The sequence below is a fragment of the Haliotis rubra genome, unplaced genomic scaffold, assembly GCF_003918875.1.
Source record: "Haliotis rubra isolate DU_JTF1 unplaced genomic scaffold, ASM391887v1 Scf82, whole genome shotgun sequence".
NCBI lineage: Eukaryota > Metazoa > Mollusca > Gastropoda > Lepetellida > Haliotidae > Haliotis > Haliotis rubra.
Genome location: NW_025767546.1, coordinates 1218094 through 1245621, shown reverse-complemented (window position 1 = coordinate 1245621; position 27528 = coordinate 1218094). Strand labels below are relative to the sequence as shown.

At 39.0% G+C, this 27528-nt stretch overlaps 1 protein-coding gene across 21 annotated transcripts in view; it reads left to right on the top strand.

The window, feature by feature from the left end:
- Positions 1-27528, top strand: part of LOC124261982 (cardiomyopathy-associated protein 5-like) — a 117369-nt gene that overhangs the window by 80489 nt on the left and 9352 nt on the right. For 15 of the 21 annotated variants that reach the window (XM_046696353.1, XM_046696354.1, XM_046696355.1 and 12 more), the window contains 4 exons: positions 16868-16928; positions 18105-18171; positions 18529-20295; positions 26585-26701. In XM_046696353.1, the coding sequence (XP_046552309.1) occupies positions 16868-16928; positions 18105-18171; positions 18529-20295; positions 26585-26701 (2012 nt within the window). The remainder of the gene's footprint in view (positions 1-16867; positions 16929-18104; positions 18172-18528; positions 20296-26584; positions 26702-27528) is intronic. The other 6 variants (XM_046696344.1, XM_046696345.1, XM_046696349.1 and 3 more) reach the window with 2 other exon arrangements.

Here is a 27528-nt window from a genome sequence, read left to right as displayed (position 1 = left end):
AAGAAATCAGGAATTACTTTTCTTGTTGAAAACTTGAAATTGACTATCCACCTAGAATGCAGTCTATGATCAAGGAGAGGTGACTTGTATACGACCTGCTTACTTGTGATGAAATGTGTGATGACTACTCAGCTCGCTATTCTACCTTGCCCATTAGGAGAGTGTATAGTGTATATTCCTTATTTGAATATTCAGCTGACTTTCTCCCACACACAGTAATGACATCAGACAATTATAGATTCAGTATGAATCATTGGCAATGGGGTATCAGGAGTTTGCTTTATCCATACATGTTTTACATTACTATACAAAGGGAACACATTCTGCACACAATCTGGCGAGACAGAGTAACCCTTCTCGTCATTTCTGCGTATTACAAAACGTAAGAGAATTCACAGTTCAACCACTTGGTGATGATATAAGTTCTTATTCAGGGCCAGTGGGTATGGACGTGTTGCCATGATACAGTATGTATATAGTCGTTTACAGGTCACTCTGTACAGCTGTATATCGTATTTTCCCACATGTAGGAAGGCTGTGGACTATTTAGCATTGGCATCTTTTGATTCCTTGTACAGGAATAGAACTGCTGGCATATGTGATGACTGTTCAGATTTATTTCTCCTACTCACTTGATGCATGATATTGAATTTAGATTGGAAGAAAATAGAATATGTACTGCAGCTGAAATCATGCAGGCAGATAAAAACAAGGGAGTAATTATATGGAAGAGATTTCCAGATGTTCTGGATGCTACCGTGTAGCCAATGCTGTAGAGTGGTAATTACTGCCAGGATCTCTACAGTAGTCAGTCTACCTGCTGACCTTGCTGAACTGTGGTTGTGGTAGTCATGGATACTGCTATGTTATCCGCTGGTACCGCCATCACTTGATGTTCTCTGTGGGTACTGCCATCACTTGATGTTCTCCGTGGGTACTGCCATCTCTTGATGTCTTCCGTGGGTACCACAATCACTTGATGTTCTCCGTGGGTACTGCCATCTCTTGATGTCTTCCGTGGGTACCACATCTCTTGATGTCTTCCGTGGGTACCACCATCACTTGCTGTTATCCATGTGTACTACCACCACTTGATGTCTACCGTGGGTACTGCCATCACTTGATGTCTTCCGTGGGTACCACCATCACTTGATGTCTTCCGTGGGTACCGCCATCTCTTGATGTCTTCCGTGGGTACTGCCATCTCTTGATGTCTTCCGTGGGTACTGCCATCTCTTGATGTCTTCCGTGGGTACTGCCATCTCTTGATGTCTTCCGTGGGTACCGCCATCACTTGATGTTCTCCTTGGGTACCGCCATCTCTTGATGTCTCCATGGGTACCGCCATCACTTGATGTCTTCCATGGTACCACTATCACTTGATGTCTCCCATGGGTACCGCCATCACTTGATGTCACCCATGGTACCACCATCACGTGATGTCTGTGATGGTATCATCATCACTTGATGTCTCCATGGGTACCACCATCACTTGCTGTCACCCATTGGTACTACCATTACGTGATGTCTGTGATGGTATCATCATCACTTGATGTCTCCATGGGTACCACCATCACTTGATGTCACCCATGGGTACTACCATTACATGATGTCTGTGATGGTACCATCATCATTTGATCTCTTCTGTGTGTACTGCCATCACTTGGTGTCATCCATGGGTACTACCATGACTTGATGTCACCCATGGGTACTACCATCACTTGATGTCTGTGATGGTACCATCATCATTTGATCTCTTCTGTGTGTACTGCCATCACTTGGTGTCTTCCATGGGTACTACCATCACTTGATGTCTTCCATGGGTACTACCATCACTTGATGTCTTCCATGGGTACTACCATCACTTGATGTCATCCATGGTACCACTATCACTTGGTGTCTTCCATGCGTACCACTATCACTTGGTGTCTTCCATGGGTACTACCATCACTTGATGTCATCCATGGTACCACCATCACTTGGTGTCTTCCATGGGTACTACCATCACTTGATGTCTGTGATGGTACCATCATCATTTGATCTCTTCTGTGTGTGGGGCGGTGGGGTAGCCTAGTGGTTAAAGCATTGGCTTGTCACGCCATAGACCCGGGTTCGAATCCCACATGGGTACAATGTGTGAAGCCCATTTCTGGTGCCCCCCGCCGTGATGTTGCTGGAATATTGCTAAAAGCGGCGTAAAACCAAACTCAGTCAGTCAGTCTTCTGTGTGTACTGCCATCACTTGGTGTCTTCCATGGGTACTACCATCACTGGATGTCTAGGATGGTACCATCATCATTTGATCTCTTCTGTGTGTACTGCCATCACTTGGTGTCTTCCATGGGTACTATCATCACTTGATGTCTGTGATGGTACAATCATCATTTGATCTCTTCTGCCATCACTTGATGTCTTCCATGGGTACCACCATCACTTGTTGTCTTCCATGGTACCACTATCACTTGATGTCATCCATGGGTACCACCATCACTTGATGTCTTCCATGGTACCACCATCACTTGATGTCTTCCATGGTACCACTATCACTTGATGTCATCCATGGTACCACCATCACTTGATGTCTTCCATGGGTACCACCATCACTTGTTGTCTTCCATGGTACCACTATCACTTGATGTCATCCATGGGTACCGCCATCACTTGATGTCTTCCATGGTACCACTATCACTTGATCTCTTCTGTGTGTACCACCATCACTTGATCTCTTCTGTGTACCACCATCACTTGATGTCATCCATGGTACCACCATCACTTGATGTCCTCCAGTGTACCACCATCACTTGATGTCTTCCATGGTACCACCATCACTTGATCTCTTCTGTGTACCACCATCACTTGATGTCACCCATGGTACCACCATCACTTGATGTCCTCCAGTGTACCACCATCACTTGATGTCATCCATGGTCCACCATCACTTGATGTCATCCATGGTACCACCATCACTTGATGTCATCCATGGTACCACCATCACTTGATGTCATCCATGGTACCACCATCACTTGATGTCCTCCAGTGTACCACCATCACTTGATGTCATCCATGGTACCACCATCACTTGATCTCTTCTGTGTACCACCATCACTTGATGTCATCCATGGTACCACCATCACTTGATGTCCTCCAGTGTACCACCATCACTTGATGTCATCCATGGTACCACCATCACTTGATGTCATCCATGGTACCACCATCACTTGATGTCATCCATGGGTACCACTGATTGACTGATACTGTGTGCCTATTTACCATGAGAACATTGATTGATTGATGACTTGCAGTATTAACTGTTTAGACATTTCGTTCATTTGCTGTAGAACATATGAAACAGTATCATAAGAATTTGAGAATTAAACATAGATATATTTCAATAATTTTGCAAATTCATCAGATATTGTCATAGTTTTCATCAGGCATTGTGTCATGACTGACACAAACTCAGACACAACAACAACGGTTTTGATCTCTGACTATTTCCCTTGGTTGCAATGAAAACCATAAAAGAATGTTCCCATTTCTGCACATACAGTCCCTGATTACACGAAGTCTCTTCGTAAAACTCTGCATCCTGATTCAATGAACATGCCATTTTTGTGAAAGTTGGTCACTGGTGTTAACGTCATACATCAACAGAGTTGTACATATTTGCTATTTTGCCTTGAGGTAAATGATTATGAAAGAAAGTGAACATAATCAATCTATCATGCTGCTTACAGTTTAATTATAAAGCAGATTTTTCATATTTGTTTCACACAATTACATTATTTCACTACATGTTTTGCTTTGGAAGAGACCAGTAAAACTGGCATCAAGTAAACCAGAATCTAAGGGAGGTAACTCTGGCCTGTTTACATTGGGAAACAATTTAAGGGCCTCATCATTGCATAATATGTTCACACATATATTGAGCTTCCTACTTGCACTGATATTTCTTACCTATTCTACAAATGTGTTTTGTTTCATGTGAGAAAAAAGGTTATTTTATAGTGTATATGTCCCTTTCATCAAAATGCCAACATGTAACCTTCAACACGGATGCAGTTTTCTTCAGTGTAGATTCCATCCATTTCATAACGGTGAATCTCTCTTGGCTGTATATAATGTTTGGTCCATCGCCTGTTTGATAGGTGTCTGTTAAGTATTAGGCATGGTAGCTAGCAGGTCGAAGTGTCTTATGTAATGGGACTATCATCATGGCTGCAGCAGCAGCAACAGCAGCAGCAGCATTCTGGCTAGGATGTATTTGGTAATCTCACAAGGCAGAAACAGCATGTGCCAAAATGTAACTTGATTCATCTTCATTTGTGTATTATCCCACAGAGAATTTTGGCTGTTGCAAAGAATTAATCTTTGATGTACTTTAACGCTAATCATTTGGTTTTGATAAACGTTTAGTTGAGAATATTTGCCCTGTTGCCAGATGCAGAGAAGAAGCAATAACACTTCATGTCACTTTCACTTTGACATTTGAATCATTCTCTTCCTAAACTTATGGCTTCTTCCATCAATAGAACAACTCAGGCATTTAACACCATCTTTCCCGAGTCTACCCCCTACTGATATATATACATCTTTTGATCTGTTTCACGTATGTCCACATCCCTTCTACCCACTCAGTTTCCTACCCATCATCCCATCTCTTCTATCCACCCTTCAGTCCCCTCTACTACCCTACAGTGTCCTCCTCCGCACCCACCCAAACACCCCACCCTACCTCCAAGTTAATCCCACTACCTCTCTCTACCTACCATACTTACCATATATATATATTTTACAACAAGGAAGTTGAATTGTCATGCATACACTAGAACTGTAGGTACTTACGTCACTTGAGATGTTGGAACACTATATCACTGCCAGCTTGATTCCAAACCAACAAGTAACCTGCATATCTGTCTACGACCATTAATTGTTTAGTTCTGATTTGAAAGCGTCTTTGAGGTACCTATACAATTGTATCTATGGTCTGCCTTATAAAGGGGCAGTGTACTGCACGTCAGTAGTATGAGGACTTCTGATTGTGTTTTATAGCGAGGTAATACATACGGTGGTTGACAGCTCCAACCTCCCGACCCAAGTCTGCAGTATAAAAGAGTTGAATTGTCCAGGCATAAACTGTATTGAAAAGTCAGCCTGAGTATAGAAATAGCACAGGTCGTATATTGCCGTCCCAGCAGATCATCTGTATATATGCATGTGTCAAGCTTGTGCCTTTTCGTACTTGTGGAGTGTACTAGGATTGATCCAACATGGATGTTGTCACAAGACAGATACGATATTTTCGAGGTGAGCTTTGTTCTTAGTCAGTGATACATCTATCAACAACAGTTCCTGCACGGAGCTGAGGAGATAAACTTTGACAAACATTGGATTTGGGCACACACATGATAATGCACACACATGGGTTGTCATTTATATTGATTTTGTTCAGGTGGGAGTTGCTAGTGGTAAAACCAGTTAATTCACATGATACAATCATATGCTGCATTCAATGATGAAATGTGTCAAATCTAATTATAGGCACATAAGGGCCTGCTGTCGCCACCAATTAACAGGTAGTTGTGTGTGTACAGTGGCACTGCTTGTGATATAGGATATAGTAGAGGTTAAACCCTGGATAGATACATAGTACTCAAGCATGTTGTCACTCACTCATGTGAAGTTTTGTTTGCAGTAATTAAAATGGACCAAAAAAGGAACCATGAAGTACAGGCTGCTGAGATAAGGATGACTATTATTTTCCAACGAGAATGTTGCTGTCTCGCGAAGAAACCCCAAATAGGCTGAGATCAGGGTCTCTTCTTCAAAGTGATCACATGGTTATCATCTGTAATCACTATTTAGTTCATCATAGGTTACACTGACTGACTGACTGACTGACTGACTGAATTTGGTTTTACGCCGCTTTAAGCAATATTCCAGCAACATCACAGCGGGGGACACCAGAAATGGGCTTCACAAATTGTACCCATGTGGAGATTCGAACCCGGGTCTTTGGCGTGACGAGCCAACGCTTTAACCACTAGGCTACCCCACCACCCCATAGGTTACATATACCGGTATTGTAGTACTGGGAAGGCTTTGTGGATTGTGGAGCAGGTGTGTGAGATTGTCTGTTGTCTGTGTGGGTTACAGACACTTGTTGTATGTCATGTGAATTATATTCCATTGACACCAGTAACAAAGTGCATTCTCCAATATTCACTTTGATATATTCATTCTGAGATGCCTCTATTCCAATCCTTAGGCCTTCATGGTCTCAACAGATGCAGCAAGGCATTCTGTCATGAAACTTTAAATAGACTGTTAATCAGTAACAGCGTCTCTTTTTTATTTCATGGGGAAGGTATTACGATTAACTTCCTTTTTACAATTTTTGCCAGTTTTTTAGGTTTTGTCAGGGTTACCTAATTCTTGACTATGTCACTACAATACTCAGGATTGAGGTTTTCCACTGGAATTCTCTTTTCAAATGTGCTGAAGAATGGCTTGTAGTAGTTTTGAAATGTCTGGAATAATTTGAATGTTTGGTTGTCTTCGCTACTGAAGAGTTGTCTTTACTCAAACAAATTGATTTGTCACCTTGGACAAGGAGGGCCCTGAGAAACAAAACCTTCAGTGAAAGAACAAATTAGTTTCCCATGAACACACAGCCCTGAGTCAGAAATACCCCAGTCAGCTTAAACATCGGACAAACACAGTTTTTATCTTATCAAAATTTATCTGTTTGAAATTTTATCTGGGAGCAACTTGTAAACTTCAAAGTACAACAAGCGCCGACAGGTTGGATATTACATAAACTGTCCAATTACACCTTGACTGCAAGAGGGCGTGTAGGCTGTATTGACTTGTGAACTTGACACTTCTAATGATTTAGTGCTTTTCACTTACCAGTGACTGATGAGATTAGCTCAAGTTTAAGCCAGGTATTTCACGATTATTGCCAGGTTGGTAAACTTGAATAGCCATCATGTATAATGCACCATTAGCATGTAGATTAGGGCAGTAATATGTCTTGTGATTAATCATACTCCATGTTTATTTCAGAGCGAGATCAGGTAAACTGATTATAGTTGCGTCTTTGTACATTTCCAAACTATGCAGGAAATCTGTATGTAATAAACGTTAAGATGGCTGATGAAGATGGATAGTTATGTAATATGCTTTGTGCGAGCTCGTCAGTAGATTGATTTCCAGTGCATGCATTGAAACTATATTGATAATGCTATTTTTAGATATTTTTAATGCAAATCTGAAAATATATCACGTAAATAGATGTGTAAAGTGACTTAAATGTCCATATATCAGTGGGGTTATAGTTAATATTGAGCCACCCTGGCATGTACAGGAATACGCTTCAAAAGTTCACGTCGGAGTTTATCGCTGACACAATAAGAGTTCATGTCGGAGTCTATCGCTGACACAATAAGAGTTCATATCTGTGGGCTACAGTTTACACTGTAAGAATTCATACTGATGTATAGCTGACACTGAACAATATTTGGACATCTATCAAGACATATTCCTCATTGGCTCATGTTAACTTAAAAGTTATAATGAAAATAGAAATATTGAACTGTACTCGTAAGTTATCAGATATGTTTAAATGGATGCCAACTAGCCTTTTCTTTCAAACACTGTCAAACTCTGTATTTCCCACTTCATCGGTAGATCCTGTAGAGAACAGTTTGAGATCTCTGTCTTGCCAATACTGAAGTCAGTTGGGATTCCCCGATGTGAGATCTGTCCCGGGAAACACCTGGGGAATCTTTGTGTGGTCTATGTGCTTGACTGTGGGTATATGAGTACCAATGGAGAATGGCAGGCTGTCATAGTGTCCAACCTGCTGTCATATGTTAACATGAATTTCAGAATCAGTTGTATGACTGGCAGTATCTAGCTGTCAATTCGCCAAATGAGCATGGTCTGTCAGTCTTGAGTGACCAGCAGCACAGGGATATATTACATTATCTGGCAGAGATATATTGCATTATCTAGCACTGGGATATTCTGGCACTGGTATAAATTACATTATCTGGTACTGGGATATATTACATTATCTAGCACTGGTATATATTACATTATCTGGCACTGGGATCTATTACATTATCTGGTACTGGGATATATTATATTATCTGGTACTGGGATATATTACATTATCTGGCAAAGATATATTGTATTGCATTGGGATTTACTACATTATCTGGTACTGGTATATATTGCTTTATCTGGTACTGGGTATATATTACATTATCTGGTACTGGGATATATTACATTATCTGGCAAAGATATATTGTATTGCATTGGGATTTACTACATTATCTGGTACTGGTATATATTGCTTTATCTGGTACTGGGATATATTACATTATCTGGTACTGGTATATATTGCTTTACCTGGCACTAGGATCTATTACATTATCTTGTACTGGTATATATTGCTTTATCTGGTACTGGGATATATTACATTATCTGGCAAAGATATATTGTATTGCATTGGGATTTACTACATTATCTGGTACTGGTATATATTGCTTTATCTGGTACTGGTATATATTACATTATCTGGTACTGGGATATATTACATTATCTGGCAAAGATATATTGTATTGCATTGGGATTTACTACATTATCTGGTACTGGTATATATTGCTTTATCTGGCACTGGTATATATTACATTATCTGGTACTGGGATATATTACATTATCTGGCAAAGATATATTGTATTGCATTGGGATTTACTACATTATCTGGTACTGGTATATATTGCTTTATCTGGTACTGGGATATATTACATTATCTAGCAAAGATATATTGTATTGCATTGGGATTTACATTATCTGGTACTGGTATATATTGCATTATCTGGTACTGGTATATATTGCTTTATCTGGTACTGGGATATATTACATTATCTGGCAAAGATATATTGTATTGCATTGGGATTTACTACATTATCTGGTACTGGTATATATTGCTTTATCTGGTACTGGGATATATTACATTATCTGGCAAAGATATATTGTATTGCATTTATCTGGGGTATATTTGCTACTGGTATTATCTTACATTACTGGTATATATTGTATTGCATTGGGATTTACTACATTATCTGGTACTGGGATATATTACATTATCTGGCAAAGATATATTGTATTGCATTGGGATTTACTACATTATCTGGTACTGGTATATATTGCTTTATCTGGTACTGGGATATATTACATTATCTGGCAAAGATATATTGTATTGCATTGGGATTTACTACATTATCTGGTACTGGTATCTATTGCATTATCTGGCACTGGGATTTATTACATTATCTGACACTGGGATATATTACATTATCTGATACCGGGATATATTGCATTATTTGGCACTGGGATATATTGCATTATCTGGCACTGAGATATATTGCATTATCTGGCACAGGGATATATTGCATTATCTACCACTGGGATATATTGCATTATCTACCACTGGGATATATTGCATTATCTTGACCTTGAAAGAATAAATGTAACATATATGTACATTGTGTACACAGAGGACAGGGCACTTTCAAAGTGCTGTTTGAACACTGCAGCTAGTGAGTGTCATAAACCAACAAGAAGGTGTATAAATACTGCCAAGGTTTGTCCACACTTATGGCGCTACATCTCACAGCTGGTGTGCATGAAATTTACTTAGGGTGAACTCATACCCTAGCCAGTAGCACCCTAACCTGAAGAGAAAAGATTAAGAACTTCTGTGATAACAATATATAATTTTTTATGAGATAAACACATTATCTGTCTTTTGGGAGATCTTTGTTAGTCGAATTGTACATCTCACAAGCATCAAGGTCAAAAATTGAATAGAATATCTCCTGTGATTTTGAGAATGTTCCTCTAAAACACAAAATAAACACTCAAGACAATATGAATGTGATATATGAACTTTTTAAGAAGGACAAAATATATGTTATCCCTTCACAACATTTTGCAGTTCCCATTTAAAATGCAGACATCTGAATTCAAATACCTGTCCTGTGTTATTTCAAACACAGCACCTCCATGAGGCTAACTGTGAATGGATTTCTCTGAAAAAACCAACATTCTCAAGTCATTTCAGGCATGCCCCAGATCCTTGGACAGGGCTGTGTACAAAAATCAAGGTGTCACTATGTGGAAGTAGAAAGCGTTCATTTACACGGAATTCAAAATATTAACATAGAGTTGAGACTTCCTGGGGCAGAGTCAGACAGTAGGGACGTAAGTGTGGCTGCCACGGCAACAACCCGGGACGAGTTACCAGTCATATATACGCTTCTTTCACATCACCTGTAAGTGGATTCTTTAATACCTGGCCACTGTGTCATATTGACAAGCAGACATTTCACATGATTGTGACAAGTGCAAACATTTGACTGCGGAACAAGGTGAGGCGGACGCACACTGCAACTAGAGCTGTCAAGGGGAGTCGGCCAGGTTTGTTGGATTACACGCCTCATTACATGCATGTTCTTGTTAGTTACCATATGTGTCCTGGCAAGATTAGGCCATGTAATTGAAACACTGTCAACAGCAAATTAAGAGCTGATTATGTCTTAGGCTTTCATACATGAAACCGTATTAACTAACCACAAGGTTTAGGGTCAGTGTTATATAACGGGAATCTTTCATTTCTTCATTCATCGATAAAAATTTCATTTATGCACTGTGAATGTATGACATACATACATATTTCTATATATTATAATAGTATTGAAAAGGTTGATATGAAACATCATTCAAAATACAAAAATCAGTCTCATAGATTTGTCAATTTGTTTAAAGAAGACTGCCTCGAGATTTTAAATTTAGATGTATGAATATTTGCTCAGTGATTACATTTCCCACAAATGTGAAACCACTTTCGGTATAATGAGGTCCTCGGCCGACCTGCAGGGCTTCCATCTGTTTGTCCAAGAAGCTGAGTGAGGTCATGCAATCTGCAGCAGGTGCACATGCATGGGGCCAGGAGGGGCTATCTATGCAGCCATGTCAGGAACAGCACTATGTGCTCCATGCAAACAAATTGACATGGCTAGTTAGCATTACCATGATTCCAAGGGAAGTAACTCACGTTCAATACTTCTGTCCTGGTGCAAATAGTATGCCAACACATTTGAGGTGTGTACAAGAGAAAAATCTCAGAATCAATCATGGTACATGTGTTCAGGAAGATTTACCGTTTGCTGATCAAGTGTCCTATGTTTAGATTTATTGAATAATGTTGACAGAGTTTATGAGAAGGTCAATGTCACCATGCGACTATAACCATCAGCGTGGTCATGAGTCAGATGTGAAGTCTGTGTTTACAATCCCATGTGTTTGTGGAGATTATTACACCAATTATACAGACTAATTCATGTATGTAATCACTAAGGAATAGAATGGCCTATTTTGTTGCTAACATATACCAAATATCAAGGGTAATGATACTTTCCTTATACACTGCCAACTGACATATAATATTCGCCACACAACTTGCGACATAATATCACAGGAATCTCTAACAAGCTATTACAGGGACCACCCTTCAACAATGAGGTGAAAAACCTCATGCTCCTTGCCAAGTGTCATTGCCAGGGACTGGTAGGGCTTGTTGTTGATGCATATTTAGCAACATTTCTTCTTCCTTAATATTTAGGACTGTTTATATAATTCTTGGTGAAACATCCTACGATCAATTGTAAGGAAACTTTCACTTTCACGGTGGATAAATTGATGTACATGTTTCCATACTACAGTCTATGTACCTCCTGAAGTTGGCTGCATGCCAGATTTATGTACTTCTTTTTCTACTGACTCATCTGTTTTCTGTCATAATGGCAAAATAATGCGTAAAATAATCCAGGGTATGCTGAATGTAGCTACTTCTAAATAATCAAAATACGCTCAAAGATGATACTTTCTCAAAACATTTGCTACAGTTACATAACTCTACACCCTAGTTTGAAACCTACCCAGTTGCTTCTGTTGAGTAATGTGTACATTCTTGACAGTTGAATGTTTTATTCATAATATTAACAAGAACATTGGCGGCATATAACCCACGATACCTGAAGCCACACATGCAAACAAATTTGTTACATTACCGAAATGCAGCCATGCAAGAAAGGACTAATGAGCTAAATCACACAACCGTCTGACCCACATAATGTGTTTCATAAAAAGGCTACCTATATCCTATTCAGTTTCCACCAATCAATATATATATATATATTGATATATAAATATATCTGACAACACAACTGTCTACCTGTTGATGCTAGCTGATGATGTTTCTCCATGCGGGACGGCCATGTTATAATCAACAATACCTACAAAGGGATCAGTTTTGTCTCAATTTAAGTTAACTTTGCACATCAGTTGAGTCACACAAAGGTGCAATAATATCCGTGTACTATGATACACAATGACAGTAAACTTTACTTATGGTCCAAAACAAACTGAAAGGTACCAGTAATTTTAGTTCATTATAACTTTTGTTTGTTACACACATGACCACCATATCAATCAAGTGGCTGGATGTATATACACAGCTCCTTTTTCTGAGTTTGTTGTATCAGTTTGTCACAAGCCTCTTTGTTATAAACATCATTTACTGTAACTTCCTTAAGTGGCATTTAGAAGCTGGTATGATGAAGTGGAACATTTTTTATGGATAGACAACTTCTTTGTTGCAGTAGTTGCAACGTTTCGGTGTAGATCCTAACACCGTTATCAAGCAAATAAAATGTATTTGCTTGATAACGGTGCTAGGATCTACACCGAAACGTCGCAACTACTGCAACAAAGAAGTTGTCTATCCATAAAAAGTGTTCCACTTCATCGTTTACTGTATTGATAAACAACACATCCTGGGGTGTATGCAAAGAATATTATATATTAATCTGGAGTTTACTTGTTTCCATATTTCATCAACTATTTCTATATTTTAACCCAAGATGGTGTATTGATTGAAAGTACATTGTCTAATATTACAATAACTGAAATGAGTGGTAAGTCATGCCGTTACACAGGGTGATAAATCCATGTCAGACATTTTGTCTGTTGTAACATTATGTAAGTAATAAGTTTGGGGAAAGATTTATTACAGTAGACTTTGTTCCTTGTGAAACATGTCAGCGTGTGTGGAGACCTCTCCTATGTGGAGGCCTGTTCCTGACTGTATGTACCTAAGTATTCTAAAGTTAAACAAGCATATTGCATGACATTACCAATATGAAGTTTTATTGCTCATTAGTTGCGGTGTTGAGTTGGGATCAGGATTATAAAGCTATAATCCGTGCAGATCATACTCAGCATGGAACAGTTATTCATTATCCCCTGAGTTTCTTTGTCATTAAAGTTATTCACCCAGAAAATCTTTGTGACATTCCTAATAATATGTAAGTGTATTACAATTAATATTTGATACTGATATCTTTATACCTAATCCATAAGAATTCTGTTATGAATGGTCACTCAAGACCCTTGATGTATGCTTTTCTAAAAGAGATATCAGACCAATGGGAAACAAACCTGGGACCTGAAAGCCAATCAGACTGTTTCACACTAAACCAGATATCTGTGTCGTCAAGAGTGAAGCTGCCTCTGTATTCCCAAGTTGTAACAAAATCATGCCCTGTCATGGTTGAACTGTTCTGTCCCTGTGTGCCGGCAACTGACATTTGTTGTGTGGAGAAACAGAAGCGTCATTGTTGTAATTAACGCGTGTCACTTAATTAGAGAGGGCATGTCAGTTTCACCTGTCCGCATCCCCAGGTCAAAGGTTCGGCAGGTTTGGGACACTCGGAGTGGACTAACAGGAAACTGTGAACTCCAAACTGTTTCAAATCGGAGCTTACTTCCGTGGAATACTTACCAGGAATAGTGGATACTGAGAGACATGCTGGACTCTGGTCCATGGTGACAGTGTACCTGTGGATTGTGCTCTGGAGTACCTGTCACATGTCGTATACCTCTCTTTGATCAATACCTGCAGGATCTTGATAGTGCAGCCCATTTCCCTTTCTGTCTGTGCACCACTGATATGCAGCATAATGACAGATTGCTGCCATGTAGATTTTGTGGAATTATTTTAATGCTAATTTGAAAGTTCTTCATGCCTCGGGATTTAAAACTGAAGGTCATTAAAAATTTATGAAGGACAAATAGAGCATGAAACAAACAGTTTGACGGATACTATGACCATACACTTCATGGAAGCACTCTTCTGATCAGTCGATGTTTGAGTAGTGAATTTGAAAACAGGAAGGTGTGTTGGTTGTAGTGCTTGTGTTATTGACATACAGTTGACAGCGGCGACCTGTGATTTGTGAGCATATTTACTGTCTCGTATGCCCCCTACTGCAATGGCAAGAGTGAATAAAGGCAGTTTAGCCTCCAAGAATCTGACATCCTGGTACAGCTGTTACATGCGCCAAGTTAGCAATAACGCCCAGCATGAAGCAACCGGCGGCCACAGGCATAGGGTCACCAATGGGGTGGCAGGTAATTGATTTGTATATTTCAGTAGTGTACTTGACATGAAATTAGCGAGGACTGTTTCCAGTAAATATTGATCGATGTGTATGTGTGTTCAAGCATGAAAGTTTAAAGACAATTGTCAGATCAATACAGTACTTAACCCACCATGGACAGTAGACCCTGTGACAACAGTACCCAGCCAGCATGGGGAGATGTAACAGTAAAGTAAAAGTAAAGAAAAGGAAAAAAAATAAATATTTATATATATTTCCATGAGGTTGTTTTGTATATAGATATATGACTTGCATATTAAGATAATAAAACAGAAACACTTTTTTAAAACTCTAGAACTGAATGATACCTATCAGAATTTACTAAGAACAGAGTGAGTGAGTGAGTTTAGTTTTACACCACTTTTACTAATATTCCAGCAATACCACGGTGGGGGACACCAGAAATGGGCTTCACACATTGTGCCCATGTGTGGAATCGAACCTGGGTCTTTGGCGTGATGAGCGAATGCCTTAACCACTGGGCTACCCCACCGCCTCTCTAAGAATAGAATAAGATTTGGTTGTTCTGTATGTGTGGCAAGTTTTCAAGAGTACAGATGGATGTTGCAGCTCTAAGCTGTTTCCTCGTCCACCAAGTGAAGGTTAACTCTCATTGATTATAGAATTATTAGAGTGTTTATTCTCCATGGCTGTATAGAAACCATTGATTCCAACAGTACCTCAGGTTGTTTTATCGAATTCAGCTGGCAGCACTTGTGAGCATGAACAATGCGCTTGTTCAAAATGCTTGGTCTTTTTAGTGTAAAGCAGTGTCACCTGTAAAGTACTAACATAATTTTAGGGCAAAGGCACTGTACTGTTGAATCTACAGGTGAGAGCACCAGATCAAAACCACAGCAATGTCTACCTTCTTTCTGCCATACCAAACATAATGGTGTAAAGATAATGATCAGTTGTGTTTATATGAGATTTTTAAGGGATTTTTAAAGGAGATGTCACAGTTTCAGATGAGAGAAACTAGTTTTAGCTTGTTGGTGTCACCAGAATTGGTGATATCACATTTTGAATGCCAGTGAGGTTTGCAACTTTACATCTTGTGGCCTGTAGTTGTAAATACATCTATAGTTGGTTCAAATGCTCGACATTGATTGTGAAAGTAGTTTTCTATAAGAATTCTCTGGTGTGGTGATATAACCACACCAGTGTGACCTTGTTGATTGTACATGTATGTCGGTGTGACGCAAGGTATGTGGCCCACTGTGTCATCATGTTTCTTGGCTTAACACCATAATCACTGAGTTCACAAAAGTCTTAAAGACCTACATCACTTCTTGGTCTCCTCCAGTTTCAGCTGACATGCTATGATATTAAGGAAATACTGTTCAAAGCAATAACAAACTCACTCTCACTCGGAGGACAGGTCAATATTTCTTATGGTCTGCCACTGTATAGAAGATTTTATAGTGCTTCATGTCATCACAACAATGAGTGTGATACTCACGGAAGCTCTCATACAATCCTCCTGCCTTGACCTTCCACTCAGTGCCAGTAGGGAAAGTGCCGGGGAACAGAATATTGATTTTCACAAATTGTGACCCAGTTGCCCAGGTTTATGCCCCCAAGAATGTGACCTTCTTAAATTGTTTGCTTTCTGAGAATGTCTTGACTCACAATTCCTGCCATTTAACAGCAGAAGTTGTTGGACTAGCTAGTGAGTTTGACTCTTTGACAAGAAGATACTCGTTATGGGCCGAGTTCACATTTTGATAAGGCAGAGGTGAGAACAGTGTAGGCTTCAACATGTGTTTTCAGTAGTCGTAACTGTTCTGTGGTTTCACGGCCGCTGATACACATCTCCTTAACTCGGCAACAGCATATACACATCTGTGTATGTTATAAATTATTGGATAATCTGTTTTTTGTAAAAGTCATCATTGTTGTAAGCTTCAATTCCTTCTTGGACTTCTGCCACATGTTTTGTTTGAAATATGTATGTGGTATCCAATTGTTGACCTAAAGAGATATAATGTTATTATTTCCGCTGCAGTTGTTAAATTGATTGTCTGAGTCAATGGATTACTGGATGTTTGTGATGGTTATTGACCTTGTATCTGAATGTTGTTTGGTCATCACACGTTCACCTGACTTCACACTTCATCATTCACTCCTTCTGGAATGCGAGAAATGTTCCAGTTGTTTCAGATTGAAACAGTGAATCCCTTTGTTGGCAAGCTAGTGGACAAATGTGAAGACAAAAGATGTTTGGGTCAGTTTGTTTAGAGAAACGTACCTGAGTCAATACGAGTATGGTCAGTGTCTGGTTTGTGTTTCAGATTCATTTGGTGACCAAGGCGACTCCAGGGTGGTCAGAGAGGTTACCGTCCAGTCTATGGGGTGAGTACTGTTTGTCTTGAGCCACTCCTCGCCCCTCCCCGCAAACCACACTTTTGTCTTAGTTTCGGGAACTACCAACTGTTGTAGACACTGGTCCGGTCTCCTGCTAATGCCTATTGTGGTGTTTCTAAACAATGTAGTTTTCTTTGGTTTTTTAAGAAAATTCTCAGCCTCATGTTTAGGACAAAGGCTTTTTTAGGAGCTTAAACTCGACTTGATTTTTTTGTGAGAACATTAAGATTTTAAACACATGTATTGTTCGTGTCATTATGATGTTTGCATATCAACAGATACAGAGCACCCTAGAAGAGCATATTTGAATAACACAGGCAGTTTTAAGGCTTCAAATATTTAGATAACCTTCTTCCAGATATCAATAATAATATTGGGTCTTTTCTACTGTCTGAAGCTCATAAAGTGACAAATTATGATAGGTAAAGAAGAACTTTTCATATATAATTAAACACCTACCAGGAATATCCACTCTGGGAGATAATATTTATGAGAATAATGACAGTTATGTCTTAAATTTAGATTGTGAACTTTAACCTCTGACCTGATACCTGATCTCAACTGTTTATCTTTCTGTGTTGACCTGATGGTAACTTTTGCTCAATCAGTCAAATGCACCTATTATTTTGTACACTATTAGCATGATAATATCATTGAACAGGACCATATGGAGTTTCTAAGGCAGGACAGGCCTCTAGTACTTACTACTCTGCATAAGAGGTGACTAAACTGGGTATTAGTGGGGTGGCTGCTTGTCACCATCAGTGTGTTGATTGACTGTCACCATCCTTCTGTAACTGCTGGGGGCGGTGAGGTAGCCTAGTGGTTAAAGCGTTCGCTTGTCACACCGAAGATACGGGTTCGACTCCCCACATGGATACATTGTGTGAAGTCCATTTCTGGTGTCCCCCGCCGTGATATTTCTAGAATGTTGCTAAAAGTGGCGTAAAACCAAACTCACTCACTGTAACTGCTGTTTGTCAGGGCACCACTGACATCCTTCTGTGTGTTGGTTAATCACCGCTCTCAGCAATATTAGAACTATAATACAATTGAGTCTTGAGTGACTGACATCATGAGCAAACAATGACATGCACGAACCAAGTTAGCACGCCTGACCACCCGATACAACAATTCTGACAACTTTCCTTTCTGTGTTCTCAGCGGTGGATCTGCCCAGCAGAATGGCTACAGTTCCAATGTTGCCCGGGAAACACAAGACCGAGAAGATGTAAGTACTTCTGCTACTTGTCTTTCTAACTTTTCAGATATACCAGTATCTGTACTGTGTACTTCATCTACAGTGTCTGTCTGTCTCTCTGTCCACATACATATATACCGGTATATATATATATTGACCACATTGGATAAATGCATCCTAAGTAGTTGAAACACCTCTTTGCTCATCCAGTTATTAGGGCAAAATGATGAACAAATTACATGACATTAAGATCTATGGTGAAAAGCCACATCAGTCCAGCAGTCCTTTTGAAAACTGAGTGTAACTTCATAAGCAGCCCAATCTTGCTGTGATTGTAGTCCTGTTGTGCTCAGTAATGACTTACTTTCTATTCACACTTGTTTTCAGGTACATTTCACTGAGATGTCTTCAGTGAGGAACACTTTTGAATCTGGTGGACCGCAGCAGACAACTAACGTAACCCAGTCACAGAACATTGGTTGGGAGGAGGAAGAAGAAGGTGTCTATGAGAACCAACCAGACCGTCTAGATAATGTCGCACGTGAAAGTGACCGAGATATTGGAGCAGAACTTCCTGAGGTTGGCATGGCAAAGAATCTTCTCAGTAGATTCACACAGATTGCAAGCGAGCCAAAAAATTACAAAAGGGAGGTAACTCCTCCGCGCCAGGGAGCTGGAAAAATTGAATACGAAAGTCAGCCAGCAAGTCACATTCAAGTGTATGAAGGTAAAGCTGAGGCAGGAATCTTTGAAAGTCAGCCCCAAATTAATCCAGACGTCGTCAGATCAGTTGACAGCACAAGTGAGCCACTGCCTGAACGAGGAACTGCCAAAAATATTGCATCAAAATTCAAGCAATTGGAAAGTGGAACTGGCAGTTACACTGGATCTTCACCTTTGAAAAGGGAGATTACTCCTGACAGAGCCACTGGGAAGGTTGAATTTGTCTCTGAGCCAACAGCAACCATTGAGAGGTACGAAGGAAAGGCTGAAGCAGGCATTTTCGAAAACCAGCCACAAGACTACGAGGGCGTTGTCAAATCTGGGCAAGAGGTTGAAGAAATTCTGCCAGAAAGAGGTTCAGCTAAGAATATTGCTCAGCGCTTCAAGCAGATGGAGAGCTCACCATCCTCTGCAGCAAGGGGCAAAAGGGAGATAACTCCTGACAGAAACACAAGAGGAGAATATGTTAGCGAGCCTAGAGCTCATGTTGAGATGTATGAGGGCAAGGCAGAGGCAGGAGTCTTTGAGAACAGGCCAGCTGAACGATCTGATGTCGTGAGGAGTGAAGACATATTAGATGAACCACTTCCTGAAAGAGGGTTTGCCAGAAATGTTGCTTCCAAGTTCCGTGAAATGGAACATAACATGAAGTCCCCTCCACCTACCCCAAACCGAGTGAAGGAAATCACACCACCCAGAGAGGGAATTTCGAGTGGTGTCTACGAGAGTCAGCCCCAAACCTCACCTGATGTCATCAGTGAGAATGCCCAAGTTGATGAGATTGTTCCAGAAAAAGGTTATGCCAGGAATCTTGTCTCACGATTCAAGGAGATTGAACAGGAAAACAGCAAGGTAGCAGTCTCCAACCGTAGGGGCATTACTCCACCACGATCTGAAACTGGTGTTTTCGAGAACCAGCCACAAGAATTTATTCCCGACTACAACCAAAAGATAGATAGTGGCATTGCTGAGAACAATCCTGAAGTCCGAAGTGATGTTGCCAAGGAAACTGATCCTGCAAAATATGGAGAAGAACTTCCTGAACGTGGTACTGCCAGGAACTTGGTGTCCCACTGGAAGCAAGTTGAAAGTCAGAGTGGGAAACAGAGTCCTGGTTCTGGAGTCAGAACCAAGGAGTTCACCCCTCCCAGAGAGGAAGAGCGTGTGAAGGCACTCCGAGGCCAGCTCTCCCCGGGGGCAGGTCAGTTCGAGAGTGTCAATCCTAACGACCTGCCAGGCCAGTACCAACAACAGGTGGAACCAGGCGTGTTTGAGAATCAGCCAGAGGTACGCACAGATGTTGTCAGTGAAGCACAGACAGATTGGACAGAGGGTATGCCAAAAGAAAATGCTGCCAAGAAAATGGTAGCCAAATTCAAGAACATACAAGCTGAAGCAGTGAAAGAACAACCAATGCCTGTCTCTCGAAAGGTAAGAAAATATTTTAATGTTGTCTTTATGGAGTTAGAATTATTTCTTTTGCCTCGTTTTTGTGTTTGAAATACTTTTTTTCCTGCCAGGAATGCTGCATGACTTGATGGAGCTGTGCTAGTTTGGAGTGTTGACATGTTACTTTTACAGTTTGTTGTGGACTGCATGACAGTGGATCTACAAGAAGGAACAAGGTTGACATTATTTTGTTTCAGCTTTGACTATACTTTTATTTATCATAATGATTTGAAAACTAAGAATATTTGACAACCAAAACATTTTAAAAAGCAGTCTACGTGAGAGTGTCTTTGTTATAAAAATTAATTATAAGCTCCATTTTGTTGTCTTTTTGTGATGACAAGAATATCCAAGGTGTCATTTTCCTGCAAGGTGCCCCAAGTACCATTCTGTACAAGGACATTTCCAAGGCTATCTTGTTTTCCTAACTTTTCTTTCATGCAGTAACTGGATTCTGTTGTCAAATATGTTTGGTCTTTCATTTCATTATGAGTTGGTGATGAAAGGGTGTGATGACATATCTGGTGTGTTGCATCCCTAGGAAGGTGTGTGGCACTTTCACAAATGGAACACTCTCAATGAGTGGAGAGAGAGAATGCTATTGAGTTGGATACAATGTGTCCAGTCATGCTATAAACTTGGGTACAGATATCACGTTGATTATCATCAATCAAACATTCTATCATTATCAGCCTTGCGTGTGATATGTGATCTTGTGTGTGATATGTGGCCCCGCGTGTCCATATAATGCGTGTGTACCAAGCTACCAGCCAAGCACTTACAGCAAGCTGCACATTCTTCACAAGCTTAATTTTGTATATTTTAACCTCGAAAAAAACAAACAATAATTCCTTCATTATTCTTTCAGAATTTATTAATGTTTTTGTTTGGTATATTTCAATATTTCATTATTTGTCTTGACAGTGTATATTTAGATGATTATCTTCCTACATCTGTTACCATAGTGACCCTGCAGCTGTTGTGTGGGTGTGTTCCTTCACATTGGTAACAGATGGAGTTATATACTCATGACACTTCGAACAACTCAACTTCATTTCACAGAATACATATTCATCTTGAGCTCAGTTGAATGCCAGTTTGCAAAGTGTGAGGTGGTTTATAATGTTTGTTGGGGTGAATATTTTGTCATTGCCCACTTTCATACTGCTTTGTTCAATTGGATTAAGTCAAGATTGGGGTTCATTGAATTATTGTGTAGAAGTAGATTAAATTATTGACAGTATAAATATCTAAAGTCTGTTAAACTCAGTTAATCTGAATACGTATTTAGGAATAGTGATTTTATTTATTTATTTTTAGGGCAGGGTTGGGTGAGGAGTTAATTCAAACCAAAACAGCAGGTAGTTTCAATATCTGGGGAATTATCATGTTCAGTCTTACTGAACTGAACTAGGTTATTGACCTTTTGTGAATTCACTTGTTGTAGGGAAGAGTTTTGGGGTAACATAAACATTTTAGTAAATATAAAGATAGGCTTGTTTTCCTTTTTGGGTAATTCAGTCTAAATTCAAATTGAAACAGCAATAAAATTGTCAGAATAATTTGAGTTATTTCAGTTTATCAGATTTGGTCATTTTAGACTTTGTTTGCAGTCTTGGTTATAATTTCTGTTTTATAATTGAATTTTATGAAAGTACAAATAATATTCCCTTCCTAATTTTTGTTAGAATTGTAGTAAGTTTATATATTTGATAATATGAATATTATTTCCTTGCTCTATTTCCATAAAAAAAATTCTTGACATTATATACAAAAGCTAACAGGTCTGGTCTGACCTATTTATCATAATATAACCAGATAAGAAATCACCAGATCAGGGTTTCAACATCAGAGTTACTTCCCCTGGAAAAATCTCCAGACTCCATTGATCTATAAATAGTCTGCCTGCTTGCCACTGTTTTCAAAACTGACACTGGCCCAGTTCAGTTTGAGACGAGCTACAGGATGGAGGTAGGCCTAACCAAGACTGCTAAACACTGTTTCTAACCAGTTTGTTCTGATTTCTAGGATATTATCACTGAAGTTCAGACACAGTAGGGACTAGTATCTTGGTGGCCATGATTCATCAACTGCATGCTGCCACTTTCTTTTGTTGAGCTGTCATCTTTGTTTAGAGTGCTTCTCCCACTCACCATATTTGGAGATTGGCACTAGGGAATTTGCCATGATATTCCAAACACCATTGGCCTCCGTTCTCAGGGCTTAGCAGACAGCAAGTTGTTGCAGACAGAGCTAAATGCATCTGTGAATTTGATCGATGTTCGCTATGCCTCAGTTGTTTTTGATAGTGTGTGTTAGTCAATGGATGAACATGAGGTATTGGACTGGAATTCCCTTTGTGGGAAGGGAAGGAGGATAGCTCTGTGTCTGCCACCTGCTGCTGGCTATGGCAGTGGTTGGGGGAGGTGGTGGTATATATTTCCTGCAGTTGTAGCACGAACGACAATCCTAGTTACTCAAGCATCAGAGCGCTCTGGCTCTGAACTTATTTCAAATCATTTCTTGGTTGCAGCTTGCCTCTAAAAGCTGTGATTTACTTGTATTATTTACCACAGTTGTTTATATTTCCAGTGTCATCTCACTAAATATATATCCATGTTAGAAATATTTGTGTCATTTGAATGTATAAATAGTTCACAATATTTTGATAGGATTCAATTTCTGTAATCCAAATAAACAAATATAAACCAATCACTAATTTTATTGTATTAGATATATGGATAATATATAGAGTATGCAAACAATTGTTTTCATGATAAATATTAACAATTAATCAGGGACATAATTAATGTACACGAGATGGTAAGTCATGTTCTGGCCCAATCTATTGGAATGTGTTGTTGTTCAAATGGTGTGTAACTTGACCACCATCTGTGACCTTGCTGCACTTGAAGTAACACAGCATGTGATTCTACAGACTGGGGCAGACACTTGATACCTGCAAAAGCTGGTCCAAACCAAGCCAGATATACCAGTATCACCTTGCTCAGTTAATTATTCAAATATGACAAAGGACTCTGTTAGCCTTGATAGCCTTCATGCAATATAAGGTATGGGATGGGCCCTTGTAGGTGAGGGAATTTGATCTAATGGCAGATTGCACATGTGTGATGAAAAGAGGGCGTATGTTCAGTACCAGTGTCTTGACTTGAATGTAAACTTGACATTTTAGATGCAGATTTTCATCCCAGTTTGTATGCATTTGAGGGGATTTCGAGTTTCCCCACAGCTTATCATGTACCAGAAAAAGATCTAAGATGTGTCTCAAGTTTTATTGAAGTTTTAAACAGTCAGTTTATGGATGTGGGCCAACATTCTTTGGGCGGATGATGTCTTTAGCGGATCTCTTGTCAAGCTGCAAATGTCACATCATGCATTCATTCAGACTGAATGCTAAAAGAAACAATTTTTTTTTCAAAACGAATATTTTCAGATTGTAAATGGCTCCTTCACCACAATGCTAGGATTAGAAAACCTGATGATTCTTCCGAGAACAGTCAGTCATTAAAGAATGAACCAAACAAGCAAAGTTAAACATTACCCAGAGTGGGCTGTAGCAAGTAAGCTAAATGATAGTTGTTGTTTTTTGTGTTGTTTTATGCTCAAGTGACATTCCAAATGTGTCATTCTAGTGTACGTTTCTGGAGATGTGTCTGTTGTACATGTCCAATAGTTAGAGGACAAGCACTGAAACATAGGAAGGAAATAATCTTGACGGGAAGCAGGTGCTTGCTGATACCAACCTCAGACAACAAACCCCCATTTGATGTGGCGTTACTCACATAATCAGAGACACTAGTAACTGGATACCGGATATAATAATAAGTAGAGACCTAATTAAAGTAAAATGTAAAAAAAATGTTCACCTGCATGTCAAACATTTCCAGTTACCAGAAACAGTATTGACTAACAGAGGCTATCGAGAGTTCATTGAGGTCATTTGATGAGTCTTGTGACTGCCAGTCTTTTCTGAAACTAGTTGAAGTCAAACTATCCTGAAATATCCTTTTGTCGGTCAGACCTACACAGAAGCCCAGATTCTAGTGATACAAGTAAATGTGCCTTGTTTAGGAGGGATTAGATTTTGTTAAATGTGGCAAATGTATGATACTTGCATGAGGAAAGTGCACATGGAAAAGGTATGGCCTAAGGGGAAAATATAACTTCCTTGGGTTAATGCTATAATCCAGTTTGATTAATGTTAATCGATGAAAAAGAAGATCAATCAGCCCTTAAGGCTCTTTAAATCTTTATGGCTGCATTTTTATATTTTTCACATTTCAAAGTTACAAATGATAAATCAGTCATTTGAAATTGGGCAAGTAAATATTTAGGATTAGATTCAAATCTGAATAGACTACTGGTCAATAACTATTTATTAAGCTATAACCTTTGATAAAAATAGAGACTGACACAATTGGGGCCTGTGCATTTGGAAATGTGGACTTTCACACTTACTGTTTGTTGGAAAATGTGAGGAATCAGATAAGGTCTTTATTTCATGTGATTTAAATTAAAGGATAGAATATGGTACCAAATAACTTTCAATATGTCATGTGATTTAAATTGAAGGATAGAGTATGGTACTAAATAACTTTCAATATGTCATGTGATTTAAATTGAAGGATAGAGTATGGTACTAAATAACTTGCAATATGCCATGTGATTTAAATTGAAAAGTAGAGTATGGTACTAAATAACTTTCAATATGCCATGTGATTTAAATTGAAGGATAGAATATGGTACTAAATAACTTTCAATATGTCATGTGATTTAAATTGAAGGATAGAGTATGGTACTAAATAACTTTCAATATGCCATGTGATTTAAATTGAAAAGTGGGTATGGTACTAAATAACTTTCAATATGCCATGTGATTTAAATTGAAGGATAGAATATGGTACTAAATAACTTGCAATATGCCATGTGATTTAAATTGAAGGATAGAATATGGTACTAAATAACTTGCAATATGCCATGTGATTTAAATTGAAGGATAGAATATGGTACTAAATAACTTTCTAAATAACTTTCAATATGTCATGTGATTTAAATTGAAGGATAGAATATGGTACTAAATAACTTGCAATATGCCATGTGATTTAAATTGAAGGATAGAATATGGTACTAAATAACTTTCAATATGCCATGTGATTTAAATTGAAGGATAGAATATGGTACTAAATAACTTGCAATATGCCATGTGATTTAAATTGAAGGATAGAATATGGTACTAAATAACTTTCAATATGCCATGTGATTTAAATTGAAGGATAGAGTATGGTACTAAATAACTTTCAATATGTCATGTGATTTAAATTTAAGCATAGCCCATGGGACTAAATAACTTGCAAGATGAGATATAATTTGAATTGAGGGAAAGGAACTGGGACTTGCTGTCGGAGGGCATGTGAATGTGGTATATTTTGACACTGATCCGATGTGCAGATTAGATGGTCATCAGATTGCCGTGTAACAATTTATCTTTCTGACGTAGTCTGTGTGACTGTACAAACAGACCCCAGTAGTCCATGGAAGATCACATACTGCTGACTGACATGGTTTTCATCCCTGATTTCCCCACCTGTCAGTCACACAGGTCACAGGACCAGAGTGATGAGATGAGTCTGACCTACACGTGGGCGAACTTACATCATGTAACGTACACGCATATCACTGGATAATTCTGTTGATAAGACCAGATATCATCCTGATATATTTTTAAATATCCTTAATTAGGAGACAATAAACTGTAAATTAAGTTCTATGTTCAATAAAATGTTATGAGTATATCAACCCACATATAGAAAATCCTAAATTGAGGAAATAATGCTTATGTATTTATGCTGCAGAGATGACACTGGATTTATAGACATGTTTAATTTTAATTCTCTTGCTAATCTATGTTAATGACTGCATTATTGTAGTTGATGGTGTTCCCAAGTGGCAGTGTGTTTCACTGTCATGCTGTCTGAACTGTCAAGGTGTCTGAACTTCAGTGAATCCCTAGAATGTGTGCTTGCTCCCTACACTTACTGCCTCTGTTCCCAGCCAGGTCACCATGACATGTACAGGGCACACATTCCTTTTGGAATCGCAGGACTCAATAGGAGTCAGATACACAAAATTCTCATCCGTTTGTGTCATTCATGAAGACATATTTTATGTCGTTGCTTCTGGACAAGCTGACAAAGTCTCTCTCACAAATATTAAGACCAAATTCTTGAATGAAATTACAATCTGCTTTTAGGAGGATGGCGATAGACAATCCCCTGAAAATGAAGTGACACAGGTTTGTCTGAGTACCCCTTCCGATACAGACTCAATGACGTATGATAATGGTGTGCCTGACGATGCAAAAGAAAACGTACATGTAGACGTATACTATCTCTCCCTTTCATCTGTTTCTGTTGTGTTGTCTGCTTTAGGTGTTTTAGGTAGAGTTTTACTAACAACAGCAGACAGCGTCCGCTGTACCCAGAGATTAACATGGATGCATGACTCGGCTTGAATTATACAAATGAATACACTGGGCATTGTTACTTATAAGACTCATACCACATCTACTCATGAAATCTCACAATTTCATATGTATGATTTCATTTTCAAGGATGTTAGCCTAATCATGTTTGCATCATTCTCCTAAACATCTGTGTGATACGGTTCACCATGTTTATTTTGCAGTTAACCAGTAGATTGAGGTTCTGTTACAATACGGGGCCTGTTTATTCAGTCTAATTCAAGCCCTGTTATGGTTTTGGTTCTAACAATTTGTTTCAATCTGACATCACTTTTCTGTTTGATCAGTAGTTGGGAATGGTTTGTCATAGCCACCTCTGTCTGACTCATGGTTGACCCACCTGAAGCAGACGACAGTGTGAGTTGTTGATCTCTGCAAGAAGAGATGACTAAGATTCTTATATACGCTGGTTCCTGAAACATTGCCAGATCGCTCTGAGTTGTATCATCAGGATTCCTATTCTAACAAGTCAATGTAAACATATTGTTCATCGTTTCTGTCATTGGCCAGAATAAATACTTGACATCCAAACTAATATTCACTAGTTCAGTAGGTTCTGTGTAAAGCAACTGATAAGTATTGGTTCATTGTATTTGATATACTATATTCTACCAAAGAGGATATATATATTGATATCACAAGTATCTAAAAGCCTCCTATATAAAAGGTTAAGG